Source organism: Entelurus aequoreus, linkage group LG07 (assembly GCF_033978785.1).
Source record: "Entelurus aequoreus isolate RoL-2023_Sb linkage group LG07, RoL_Eaeq_v1.1, whole genome shotgun sequence".
NCBI lineage: Eukaryota > Metazoa > Chordata > Actinopteri > Syngnathiformes > Syngnathidae > Entelurus > Entelurus aequoreus.
In genome coordinates this window covers 54,216,274-54,230,076 of record NC_084737.1, presented here as the reverse complement: position 1 = coordinate 54,230,076, position 13,803 = coordinate 54,216,274, and the positions used below count along the sequence as shown (strand labels likewise).

The 13,803-nt window shown below is 41.9% G+C and overlaps 1 protein-coding gene across 1 annotated transcript in view; it reads right to left on the bottom strand.

The window, feature by feature from the left end:
* Positions 1-986: 986 nt before the first annotated feature.
* Positions 987-13,803, bottom strand: part of dytn (dystrotelin) — a 14,124-nt gene continuing 1,307 nt past the window's right edge. Inside the window, exons 4-14 of the mRNA XM_062054706.1 lie at positions 11,949-12,034; positions 11,789-11,868; positions 11,646-11,717; positions 10,597-10,760; positions 10,289-10,400; positions 10,110-10,228; positions 9,925-10,051; positions 7,749-7,801; positions 7,516-7,657; positions 1,197-1,596; positions 987-1,123 (exon numbers count right to left, since the gene is read on the bottom strand). Coding sequence (XP_061910690.1) covers positions 1,005-1,123; positions 1,197-1,596; positions 7,516-7,657; positions 7,749-7,801; positions 9,925-10,051; positions 10,110-10,228; positions 10,289-10,400; positions 10,597-10,760; positions 11,646-11,717; positions 11,789-11,868; positions 11,949-12,034 — 1,474 coding nt within the window. The 3' untranslated portion in view covers positions 987-1,004. The remainder of the gene's footprint in view (positions 1,124-1,196; positions 1,597-7,515; positions 7,658-7,748; positions 7,802-9,924; positions 10,052-10,109; positions 10,229-10,288; positions 10,401-10,596; positions 10,761-11,645; positions 11,718-11,788; positions 11,869-11,948; positions 12,035-13,803) is intronic.

Genomic DNA, 13,803 nt, shown 5'->3' with positions numbered 1-13,803 from the left:
TGCAACCACACGCTGCTGCAAATGTCCCACCGACTGACCAAGTTGTGCTGGAGTCACAGGAACATATTGTGACAGCAATAAGTGGCAAAATGATCGCCTAGAGAAATTCATAGACTGTCCTCCCAAATATGAATATGAAACTGAGGAAGTCGCTTCCTTCCGGGTTTGTTGGACCACCAGTCACCGACATCACCACTCCTTTTCAGGGTTAACAATAATGTTTATTTTGCAAGAAACGTCAGGTCGTGCAAAGTCTTTGTGTGCTTTCCAGCAATTGTCTTTTTCCTCAATCGAGCACATGAATAGTTTCCCTTCAGAATGATCTGTCTTGCTCTCGCTCCCCTCGTGCTTCGCCAACCGCCATCAACCCCTCTCTCCTTCCCGTCTGCTCCCTTTAACAGAGCGACAGGTGATTAGATAAACGTGCCCAGGTGGGCCATCTACTCACCTGTCGCTGATCTCGAAGCCGGTCCTGGCACCTCCCGCTTCGCCGCAGGCCCGCAAGCCACGCCCCTCCACAGAAACATTAAATGCATTTGTGAAAAAATTAATTTTGTGTCAATTTCCTTCAATCTTTTACATTGTTGAAATCAAATGTTGGCAAAGCTCGAACAACCACCTTTGTGTGTCGCCGAAGCATCCACAGCATGTGGAATTTGCCTTCATGAGCCATTAAGTTGGCGCGAGGCATCGCACATTTCCACATTCAGTTCACTCTTAATAAATCTCAACTTTGTGGCGTTGCCAGGTTTTTGTTTGTACGCTTGCTTATACGTAAGGCCCCTGGTCACTCGATCCTGACTGGATAAGCGGTAGACAAAAGATTAGTGGATCGACCAGGGTGTGATGTCTAATGTGTCTTTAACCCATTTTTCGGCACAAGAACTTCACCCCTCAAAGTTTCTTGCTTGTGGAAAATTAAGTAAGGTGTGATAGATTCCCTCAAATCTGAACAGGGTTACCATTCAAACGGGATTTTTAATAAATATATTTCAGAATAGACATCAGTTCAACATACAATCTATAGTGTGGGGCTGGACTTGTCTCACTGTGTCCACTAGGCAGCGTAACGAGTCTCCAATCAGGTTCGCAGCCTCAATAAGCTCCGCCCCCTTCTCATCACCTGGTCAAAAGGAAATGAAAAACATCTTGTGATTGAAGATGGAGTTTCTTTATAAGCTAGCCTTGTTTCTCACCTGACTGTTTGTCTTTCCTCCTGCATGTCCACAAGACAGTCAGTCTGTCCGCCGTTTCCTGCAGCAGCTTTTCTGGACCACATGATTCACATTCAACCATACACGTGTCCTCCTGCCAAAGCTCCTCCTTCTTTGCGATCTCCTGTTGTGCTGATTGACAAAGAAGGCGTTCACCTGCTGACTCCGCCTCCTCATAGTGGATGTCATGTGACCAAGGTATTTTCTGGTTGGTTGATATCGTTTCCTCGTTTTCATGCCACTGGTTGTCTGTCTTCAATGGGAATTCTTTGTTAAGGTCTGCGTCTGTACTCCTGTCTGCTTCCGATGAAGTCAACATCTTTTCTATAGTTTCCATCTTGTCCTGCTGTGGGACATAATTGGCTTTGTTCTTGATCTGGGCCTGAAAAATACAAATGATTGGTTCCTAATGATGTACCGCCACACAAACCCTCCAAGAGAGAGCTTCCTTTTAAAACAGGGCAGAAATCATGGCTGTGTCTCAGTTGCTCTACTTGCGTACTTACTAGTACACTTAGGGCCTGATCTAATAAGATTCCAAATAACAACTTCTAAATAGCGTGACCAACCATAAAATTGTGTGTACAATTCATGGGTGTGTTGCGGATCATCTACCAAGACTCGTGCCCAATTAATACTGTAGTGGAATTTCTGACCTTTTGAACCATATTTTGTGTCTGTCGAAGTCCGAAAAGAGAACGAGGTCGAAAAGCATTAAGAATGTCTGCTCGTTTCTTTTTTTTCTATTCTGTGCCATTGAAAAAGCATATGTGGGTGAGAGTTGAATATATGGTTGGTCTGACCATTCTACAAAATGTTTTGATTGTTTGTTATGGCTAAAGGATTCAAGGAGGTTGCAGAATAAACAGGTCCAAAACCACGGGACCTTGACACATGAGAGAAACACATAAGTAGCCAAGTAGACCAAGTCTATGTATGATTCGCATGATTCTCGATTCATCCAACGTCTCCGGAGGACGTTGTCTGTTTGCATGACAATTCAATCCAACTTTGTACCATTTGATTATGGGTAAATAAAACTTTTGTACTAAATTCACTTTTGTTGCTGTTTAAGATTCGGACCATCCACCACAATACCTAGTGAAGAAGTGGTACAGACCGCCCTATTTACATTTGGTGTCTGCGTGTACTACTGGCTGTCACCATGGAGACAGTCATTTTTCTCCACATCCATGGCGTCATCCAACAACCTGTGGTGTTTGAAACATGCAGCTATAAAAGCGCTCCTTCAGTAAAATGTACAATGGAAGGTGCATTCTGGGGGATGCCAGCACTAACTGCAATGGTGCGCTAAAATGATACAGTATATACCAGGCGAGTCCTAACCTTTTGCCTCCAAGGGCCAAAGTGAAAATGTGCCAATGGGCGCACATGCACTTTTAGTGTCCAGTTCCAGGTCCTATATGTCTGTCAAAGTGTCCCAACTTGTCGAAATACCTACTCACACTTCTTCCGTGCAGGTGAGATGCATGATTTATGATCTGGAATAAACTTACTCTCAGAGAGCAAGGAAGCGAGGAAGCAGCTGATCAGTCGATGATGTAAACATAGGCACACCCGGAAGTGATCACAGCGCTCTAAATAGTTTGTCTGCGTTAGCATTTCTAATAATTGTCATGATCCGTGGCCCGGATCATGTTTTGTTATGTTCTGTTAGTTTTGGACACCCTTAGTTCCTGTTTTGTGCACCTCTGGGTTTGTTTTTGGTTTCCATGGGGATTAATTGGGTTCACCTGCCTCTGGTTAGTGGTCGGCACGCTCACCTGCTGTCGACCACTAATCAGAGAGCTATTTTTTTGCGTTGCTCGCCACACTCGGTCTGGCTTCATTGTTTGCTGTACGCAACAGGTTACGTTGGTATATCTTGGCTCCTAGTTTATGATTCCTGCGCTAAGTGGTTATCTTAGCTTCCCGTGCGATCGACACGTTTTCCTTTTGCTTGTTTTCTGTTTTTGGTACGTGTTTGATTGACGAAGATTAAATCATGTTCCTACCTGCACGCCTTGTCTGGAGTGGTCCGTCTGCATCCCGGGAGAACGAACTCCGCAGTAAGATGCGACCCAATCGTAACAATAATAATATCACTAATAATTGGTTAATATTCAAGTCCCGAAATGTAAATTGAGTATTGTTGTTGCTTTTTGAATTTTTATTTATTGGATTTTAAGGGCGGAATAGTGGAGCTCCCTTTGGCTCATATGTGTGTTTATTTATGTTTATTTAATATTTTAAATGCATTACAAAAAAAAACATCCGGCGTCATGTGTTCACAATCATAATGATCATAATGATTGTGAACGATAGACAACATTCCACTTATTGTGGAATGTTGCCTATCTTTCACAATCCTTATGTGAGATAAGCACACATGTTTTCCTTTATTTTTTATGCATTCTAACTCGTAAATAAATGCTACCAAATCCAGCTAACAATGGAGGTAACGGGAGTCATTACGTCACCACGCCTATTCTGCCTATAAAGCGCATCAAAAACCTCCATGAATGTATTATATACACACTTTAAGTCAGTGGTTCTTAACCTGGGTTCGATCGAACCCTAGGGGTTCGGTGAGTCGGACTCAGGGGTTCGGCGGAGGTCAAAACACACCCGACTCATCGTGTAAATAAAAACTTCTCCCTATCGGCGTATTACAGATACGGCCACAGCAGAAGTCAGACTGATTTGCAGATGTGTAATTTGTTGTGAGTTTATGCACTGTGTTGGTTTTGTCGTTTGAACAAGGTGATGTTCATGCACAGTTCATTTTGTGCACCAGTAAAAAAACATGGTTACACTTTAGTATGGGGAACATATTCACCATTAATTAGTTGCTTATTAACATGCAAATTAGTAACATATTGGCTCTTAACTAGTCATTATTAAGTACTTATTAATGCCTTATTCGGCATGGCCTCATTATAACCCTAACCCTCTAACCCTGGCCCTAACCCTCTAACCCTAACCAAATAACTCTAAATTAAGTCTTTGTTACTTAGAATATGTTCCCCTAGTGTCCAAAAAACTCTAAATTAAGTCTTTGTTACTTAGAATATGTTCCCCATACTAAAGTGTTACCAAAAACATATAACTTTGTCTTGAATTTGAAAAAAATAAACATTTTATTTTTCACTAAAGAAGGGTTCGGTGAATGCGTATATGAAACTGGTGGGGTTCGGTACCTCCAACAAGGTTAAGAACCACTGCTTTAAGTATATATGTGTAATGTAGTACCAGGCACATTGTATTGCACATTAAATATTTACGTATGTCATTTTAAGTATACGGCAGCACATTAATTTTACAGATGCATCACAATTTTCGCTATTTTCTTCAACAACACCAACAACTAATCATGGCAGACTTCATGAGAGCCAACGTTGACTACATTGGGACAAATTATGATCCGGAACCTTATATTTTTGAGTATGAATATACGGTGTATGAGCTACAAGCTTTAGAAGCTGAGTGATAAGCAGATCCAACAAGTAGCAGTATTGCTACGATAAGAAATACAAACTACGAACATAATAAAACAATCACTTATGTACAATGTCGGCTCTGATGGGATGTTCACACCTTCCGGTTTAGAAAGGTGGGTGCAAACGAGCGTCTTTTCGTGTCTTTCTTGCGATCTCTGGGTCTAAGTTAAATGTCAAAGTTGACCAGCTTCTCTGTTTATGACCACAATCTTCTACTACATAAGTGAGAGGCTTGTTTATAATCTAGAATACATTTTCACCAACTTAGAGACGATGCAGCAGCTCACTGGCTCAGTATGTGAATTGCTGCATAAGGCTGTACCTCTCTGTGATCACACCGCCACTAAAAGTAGTTTGTCTGCGTTAGTTCTTAGAATAACAATATGATAAAATCTTAATTTACCATTTGCCAAATTTTCGATTTTTAAACTTTTACATTGTGCCAAACATGCGTCTGTGCGAACCATGTCTGTGTGTACGAACGCTTCGTTTACACATTTTGTGTTCTGGTTTTGGCACCACAGCAAGTATTTAATTGTGATGAGAACAGACTTTTCTGGAAAAAGATGCCAAAGTGGACACATTTCACAGCGGAGGTTAAGTTTAGTTAAAGTACCAATGATTGTCACACACACACACTAGGTGTGGTGAAATTTGTCCTCTGCCTTTGACCCATCCCCTTGTTCACCCCCTGTGAGGTGAGGGGAGCAGTGAGCAGCAGCAGTGAGCAGCAGCAGTGGCTGAGTGCCAAGCAGGGAGGTAATGGGTCCCATTTTTAGAGTCTTTGGTATGACTCGGCCGGGATTTGAACTCACAACCTACCGATCTCAGGGCGTACACTCTAACCACTAGGCCACTGAGTGGTGAAGACTACCTCTCACACCCACGGCCCCTGCCCCGGCACTCTTCTTTCTCTTCCTCTGTCTGTTCATTTCTCTCCTTTTGTGAAATGCTTGACGATGTTAATCAGAATCATTTTACTTTTTAAAATGTTTATTATTGCCGCAATATGCTTGTTAAAGCTGAGGGTTTTTGTGATTTCTGATCTTTTGTGAGAGCGCCCAAGGGACTTCTGTGTGTGTGTGTGTGTGTGTGTGTGTGTGTGTGTGTGTGTGCGTGTTGGCAGAGCAGAGCATACAGGACAGTTAAGCCTGTCGATGTTGTTGTTTTAGCTTGTGATGTACAGGTACAGTATATATCTGGTCTCGTCATCCTCGTGCGGGCCTGAGGATGACATGGTGGTGTGACTGGACTAAAGGAGATGTAGGTGATGCATCGGTTAATAAAAAGTTACTTTATTGTCAAGCGAGCACCATTTGACAGGTCTGCAGAACCGGGAGGTAGCCTAGCCAAAAAAGGTCTCTCCTCCCTTGGAGCAGCCAAGCCACCAGTTTTATATTCCCCCTTATGTGTGTGCTGACATCCTGACTATGTAAAGTGATGTTTGTGTGCGTAGGTGTTCCTACACATCCGTTTTAGGCCATAACTAATCGTTGGCATTAACCTAAATATGGAGTCCCTTCCCACAGACGAGGTTGTCACTTTACATACCAAGGGCCAATTTACAAGCCTTTATCTCGTGAGAGCTAATCTAGTCCACAAGTGATGTCAAGCTGAATGGCCATACATTATTACTTTCCCACAATGATGTTCCCCAGTTTACCCAAAACTGTTGGTCTATTTGCTCCAAGAGGAACAGTCACCATATGCAAACCATAATATGTGGTAATATCAACAGACGCATCACTTCTTAATAAGGAGATAGTTAATTAATCGCCTCCTTGTAATGTTTGTTTGATACACAGTACTGTACAGCACTTTATATTGTGTTCAAAGTGTACACACCTTCACTAAAATAGGAACTTTCCTCAAGGCTAAAAACTCATTATTGATTTTTATATTGTTTCTTATCGAGATATTTGCCTCACTATTTCAACGTTTTGATTTACGAACCCTGTTCAAGGACAAATTAATTTTGTAAATCAAGGTTCCACTGTATCGCTAATACTTGGAGGGTTTATTGGCGCAATAAATGACTCCCATTAGCTTCATTGATAGCCACCTTGTACTTGCCGTATATTACAAATTAGAATGCATAAAAAAGAAAGACCTTCTTGTCTTACATAGAAATTGTGAATGAAAAGGCAAAATTCCAAAAAGAGTGCAGTTTCCCTTTGAGTCATTCAACAGCTCAAAAATTGGATTGTTATATAGATATGACTACTATTTTTATTTCTGACAGTCCAAATATATTGACACAGGCATGAAAGATTGTCTGTCTCCATCGTCAATCGCACCCTTTTAACTACATTGCCCACAGCCATTTGTGCGTACCTTTGCCAGTTTGCACATACTTTCCACATGTGCTAAAACAGTGCTAGTAAATCAGTGCTGCGTGCGCTATTAAGTCTGCATGTGTTTTAATACATGCAAAGCTTTACTAGATTGGGCTCGGAGTACATACTGTAAGTGTGCTCACACAGTGAAGTACGTTAGATTTCAGTACCTGGATGTTAAACTCAAAACACTTAAAAGGGTGAGTACTGTGCACTGTGCACTGATGGAGACTACTACTCTCAATAGTTGCCATCTTAGCTACTTAACGTAAGGGGAGAGACTAACTTGAAATATTGCCAATGAGGAGCAACACGTAGAATTAGTAAGTAGTGGTAAGTGTGCCCGTACAGTCATGGATTTGGGAGTGTTCTACACACTCAGGAAAAAGTACACAGTGTACACGGTACACTTATTGAAGTGTCCTGACGCAAGTATTGCATTTGAGACACCGCCAATGAGTTTACCTGAGTGAGCATCACCTGCAGATGGCAATTATGTTCTCGGACTGTTTCCATGGTGATCTCCATCTCTGTGCACCTTTCTTCCAGCACACTGTGTTCTGATTGAACAGCGAGACGCCACACCTTCATCTCCTCTTCCAACAGCCTTCCACAAGTAACCAATCAAGAACCACCTGATGATGACTTACTATATTCTGGCTTCTGATTGGTTGTTTAACAATTCCTGGTTTTCTCACCTCTTGTCTCTGTTGAGGTCTCTGACTTCAGCCAGCAAAGTGGACACCTCCGACTGGTTGAAACATGAAACACCTGAGCGCCACATGTACACTAGGAAAATAAGTCTTTGATCTCTGCTGATTGACTAAGTTTACGTTTGCAACTTCATGAACAATACACAAGTTTCATGCTAGCTTTATTGTAACATTTTGGCGTAGACTAGGGGGCCTGTCTGTCATCCAGTTGGCCTGTATGTTTGATGATGTGATTTGTGATGGGTTTAGGCGTTATTGGCCCAGAAACGACTTCCTGTTCTTTAGTCTGATGTAGGCAGTCTTGTAAAATGTTTTATTTATTTACAAACAGCAACAGTGAGTTACTTTAAACTGCCACATTGGATTGCGTCAGCAATGTGGTGGTCTTGTAGTTGTACTACTTGTTGTAGTGTACTTGTAGTTCTTTGCAGGATAACAGCCGTAACTTTAGGGGAAATTTGTTTTTACTTATAAACAACCTCAAGTCATCTAATCATTCACAAATATAGCAGGGGCCAAGCATCCTTAGGAATAGCAGCGCACTTCCAGCCTTCACAATAACAGAGCTGTGCGCAACGTCTGGTCTGTATTGCACCAAAAATGTAAAGATTTTTGCATTTAATTAACAGACAATTTAATCACGTTTTTTTTGCTGCGCAAAACACACAAAATATATGTTAGAAGTAAAAAACAATACAAAAAAATTATGAAAGAAACAGAATTTGAGGAAAAAAAATGATTTTGAAAAAACAAAAACGGTTTAATAGGGCCCTACATCATGTGAAGTGCACATAAAAGGAAAGCACTACAAAGGTCTGATAATGGCTTTTTTGCCGATATCCGATATTCCGATATTGTCCAACTCTTAATTACCGATTCCGATATCAACCGATACCGATATATACAGTCGTGGAATTAACACATTACTATGCCTAATTTTGTTATGATGCCCCGCTGGATGCATTAAACAATGTAACACGGTTTTCCAAAAATAAATCAACTCAAGTTATGGAAAAAAATGCCAACATGGAACTGCCATATTTATTATTGAAGTCACAAAGTGCATTATTTTTTCGACATGCCTCAAAGAAGCAGTTTGGAATTTGGGACATGCTCTCCCTGAGAGAGCATGAGGAGGTTGAGGTGGGCGGGGTTGGGGGGGGGGCAGGGTTGAGGTGGTGGGTGGGGGGTGGGGGCGGTGGGGGTGTATATTGTAGCGTCCCGGAGGAGTTAGTGCTGCAAGGGGTTCTGGGTATTTGTTCTGTTGTGTTTATGTTGTGTTACGGTGCGGATGTTCTCCCGAAATGTGTTTGTCATTCTTGTTTGGTGTGGGTTCACAGTGTGGCACATATTTGTAGCAGTGTTAAAGTTGTTTATACGGCAACCCTCAGTGTGACCTGTATGGCTGTTGACCAAAAACGCGTTGCATTCACTTGTGTGTGTGAAAAGCCGTCGATATTTTGTGATTGGGCCGGCACGCAAAGGCAGTGCCTTTAAGGTTTATTGGCCCTCTGTACTTCTCCCCTACGTCCGTGTAGTAGTCCGTACAGCGGCGTTTTAAAAAGTCATAAATTTTACTTTTTAAAACCGATACCGATAATTTTCGATATTACATTTTAAAGCATTTATCGGCCGATAATATCGGCAGCTCGATATTATCAGACATCTCTAGAAAGCACCCCCGAGCACGTCGACTGTGTTAGGCGCCATTTAGTATTTGACCTCTACAGTATTATTTGTATTCAATATTATTGTAATGCCAGTGGTAAATAAATATTTTCATAGTTTTCTGGTTGTTTTTTTCTTTGAAGAATAAATGTTATTGCAATACCTTGATTTTAGTGAGGTCAGTACACAGTCATAGCCATAAATGCAATGGTTATAATTGGCATAGTAATGTTTTTCTGTGTTTTTGATTTTCGACCTTGGTTTCCTCATTTTCGGTTTCAACCAAGAATTTTAATTTCGGTGCATCCCTAAACTTTATACTCTGTTATTATTAACTTTCTGTTTCTGTGTTGCAATCAATGTACCATAAAATGATCTATTGTTGACATCTTTGTAAGCGTACACGCAGTAAATCAACATTTGGTCAAGGATCAAATACTTATTTGTAATATAGACTAACAGTGCAGTTGGGGGAGGGGGAATCATAGGTCACCTGTTCTATCAGCATGTCTTCAGTCTGCAGTGATATCGATGAAGAGGAGTGAGGATGCACTGAGGAATCGTGGGAGGTTCTGCTCTTACATTCTTCAGTGGTGTTGGTCCAGTGTGGGGGCAGATGACTGGGACATGTGATTGTTAGCTGTTAGTGTCAAATTTACGTGATGAAAGATGTCTCACCTGCGTTGATTCCCCTGCAGGCCTCTGCGCCTGTCAGTTCCTCTTTGACTGAATCGCCGTGGTGACAGGAAGTGACCAGCACAGCGCGCCATGTAGGAGAGAGACTCTCGCCAGGTGGGCTAACAGGAAGAGGGTTTGTATTAAATCTGATTTTTTTCCCCACTTCAAGTCCGTCTCACCTGTGTACAGAACTCAGTGACTGGGTGGTGACTCTTGTGTTTGCGTGTGTGTCGCTCAGACAGGAAGCAGCTCTGACACAGATGGAAGCTGACACACCTCATGCAGCGATACCTGAACACACACACACACACGCACACACACACACACACACACACACACACACACACACACACACACACACACACACACACACACACACACACACACACACACACACACACACACACACACACACACACACACACACATGCACGCACACTCAGTCTTCACACTGCTCAGCTTCTTCTGATAGGACGACGCCACTCACCTGAGTCCGCTGATGGGAAATGTCTTGCAAATGTGACAGCGGACGTTGTGAACAACCTTCTGACTCATGGAGAGACGAAACAAGACCGGTAACCATAGTAACAGATGAGGCTCACTCTGCAGCCATGAAGACACGTGTTCTCTTCTTACGGTGTGGGTCAGCACCTGTTCAGGTGTATTTGTAACAATCATTCATGGGCTAACATTTCACTTCACACAGCTTGGACTTAGACTTAGACTTCCTTTTATTGTCATTCAAATTTGAACTTTACAGTACAGATAAGAATGACATTTCGTTGCATTAGCTCATGGTAGTGCAGGATAAAAGAGCAATGTAGGGTTATAGCTGTCATCTAAGCGGTTCCAAACGAATATGAAATATATATTAAAGTGTATAACATACAGCCACTCACTATGTGCATGGTCTATTGTACTTCCAGGAACTCACACAACTGTAGAAGCCTTTTGGATTATCTTTGTGAAAGTCAAGGTTGTGAGCTTTTTGGAGATATTGTGATAATGATTTGGTGATATGCTTGTCATTACGCTTATCCAAGAACTGTGTCACGGCAGCTCCCAAAGACCAGACTGAGTGTTTTTTTTGTTTTTTTGTTTTTGTTTTTACAAAGCAGCATCATCTTGTGTGATGCGGTGACCAAGAATTAAGAATTAAAAACAAATTAATTTATTTAATTTTGAAATAAGGCTGTAAGATATCAAAATGTGGAAACAGTGAAGCGCTGTGAATACTTTTTGGATGCATGGTATGTATATTTTAATTTTAAATCCATAGTGATGGTTGGTACACAGCGTATTGTAAAAATACAATTTAAAAAGAAAACTCCAACATAACAAAAATGAAAATAAAAAAAGAGCAAAAAATGTAAAGGTTTAGATACGAATAATAATAATTTGGTTACATACTATTTTAAGAGAAAGTACATAAGGGTATATATAACTTCTCAGAATGTCTACGTTGGATTACTTTAAGTCCTGCTATTAAAAATAAAACAATGTTGAAATAGAAAAAGATTATCATTGTTTGCTCACCCCATGAAAACACGACTTGACCGCCTCATCAACGTCACCAAACACGCCTTCCTCCTGGACTACAGCAGGAACCTCACAGGCAGTATAACACTCACATAAATAAAAGTACATTCACATGTACTTAGTACTTAGTTACTTTGTACCTGGCTCACATCCTCCAATACCGCTCTGAGGGAAGACCTGCTGATGGACCCAGAAACATTTGTTGCTGCGCACACAAAACCTGCACACACAATGTGCAACCAAACAATTCAATGATACACATATCATAATAAATATTTCAACATTTCAACACTTCTTCACCTCTATATTTTAGCAGCAGAGTTTCAGCCGATAAACAGATGAGAGCAACGTAAAGAGAAAGTGTTGCAATGTGACCCGACTCATTCCTAAAACACACAAATACAATTTAAGCAAGTACAGACAGTAGACATGCAAACGTCCATCCATCCATCCATCCATTTTCTACCGCTTGTCCCTTTCGGGGTCGCGGGGGGTCGCTGGAGCCTATCTCAGCTGCGTTTCGGGCGAAAGGCGGGGTACACCCTGGACAAGTCGCCATCTCATCGCAGGGCCAGCACAGATAGACAGACAACATTCACACTCACATTCACACACTAGGGCCAATTTAGTGTTGCCAATCAACCTATCCCCAGGTGCATGTCTTTGGAGGTGGGAGGAAGCCGGAGTACCCGGAGGGAACCCACGCAGTCACGGAGAGAACATGCAAACTCCACACAGAAAGATCCCGAGCTCGGGATTGAACTCAGGACACATGCAAACGTATACATATTTATATACTAGTACTTATACTACATACCAATGTATACATGCATACATGTCATCAGCATAAGCGGTGTCTATTACGTCTGGACATATAATATACAGACATTAAACAAAAGGTTGCATTATTGATTGATGAAAAAATAATACTTAAAGGCCTACTGAAACCCACTACTACCGACCACGCAGTCTGATAGTTTATATATCAATGATGAAATCTTAGCATTGCAACACATGCCAATACGGCCGGGTTAACTTATAAAGTGCAATTTTAAAATTCCCGGGAAACTTCCGGTTGAAAATGTCTATGTATGATGACGTTTGCGCGTGACGTCAATGGTTGAAACGGAAGTAACCGGACACATTGTATCTCAGTACAAACAGCTCTGTTTTCATCGCAAAATTCCACAGTATTCTGGACATCTGTGTTGGTGAATCTTTTGCAATTTGTTTAATGAACAATGGAGACTGCAAAGAAGAAAGTTGTAGGTGGGATCGGCGTATTAGCGGCTGGCTGCAGCAACACAACCAGGAGGACTTTGAGTTGGATAGCAGACGCGCTATCCAACGCTAGCCGCCGACCGCATCGATGATCGGGTGAAGTCCTTCGTCGCGCCGTCGATCGCAGGAACGCAGGTGAGCACGGGTGTTGATGAGCAGATGAGGGCTGGCATAGGTGGAGCGCTAATGTTTTTATCATAGCTCTGACGAGGTCCCGTAGCTAAGTTAGCTTCAATGGCGTCGTTAGCAACAGCATTGCTAGGCTTCGACAGGCGGCACAGCATTAACTGTGTGGTTACAGGTCCAGTGTTTGGTTTGGTGTCTCCTGATAGTAGTATTGTTGATCTTCTGTCTATCCTTCCAGTCAGGGGCTTATTTCTTTTGTTTCTATATGCATTTAAGCACGATGCTATCACGTTAGCTCCGTAGCTAAAGTGCTTCACTGATGTATTGTCGTGGAGATAAAAGTCACTGTGAATGTCCATTTCGCGTTCTCGACTCTCATTTTCAAGAGGATATAGTATCCGAGGTGGTTTAAAATACAAATCCGTGATCCACAATAGAAAAAGGAGAAAGTGTGGAATCCAATGAGACCTTGTACCTAAGTTACGGTCAGAGTGAAAAAAGATACGTCCTGCACTGCACTCTAGTCCTTCACTCTCACGTTTCTCATCCACGAATCTTTCATCCTCGCTCAAATTAATGGGGTAATTGTCGCTTTCTCGGTCCGAATCGCACTCGCTGCTGGTGTAAACAATGGGGATATGTGAGGAGCCTTTCAACCTGCGATGTCACGCTACTTCCGGTACAGGCAAGGCTTTTTTTATCAGCGACCAAAAGTTGCGATCTTTATCGTCGATGTTCTCTACTAAAT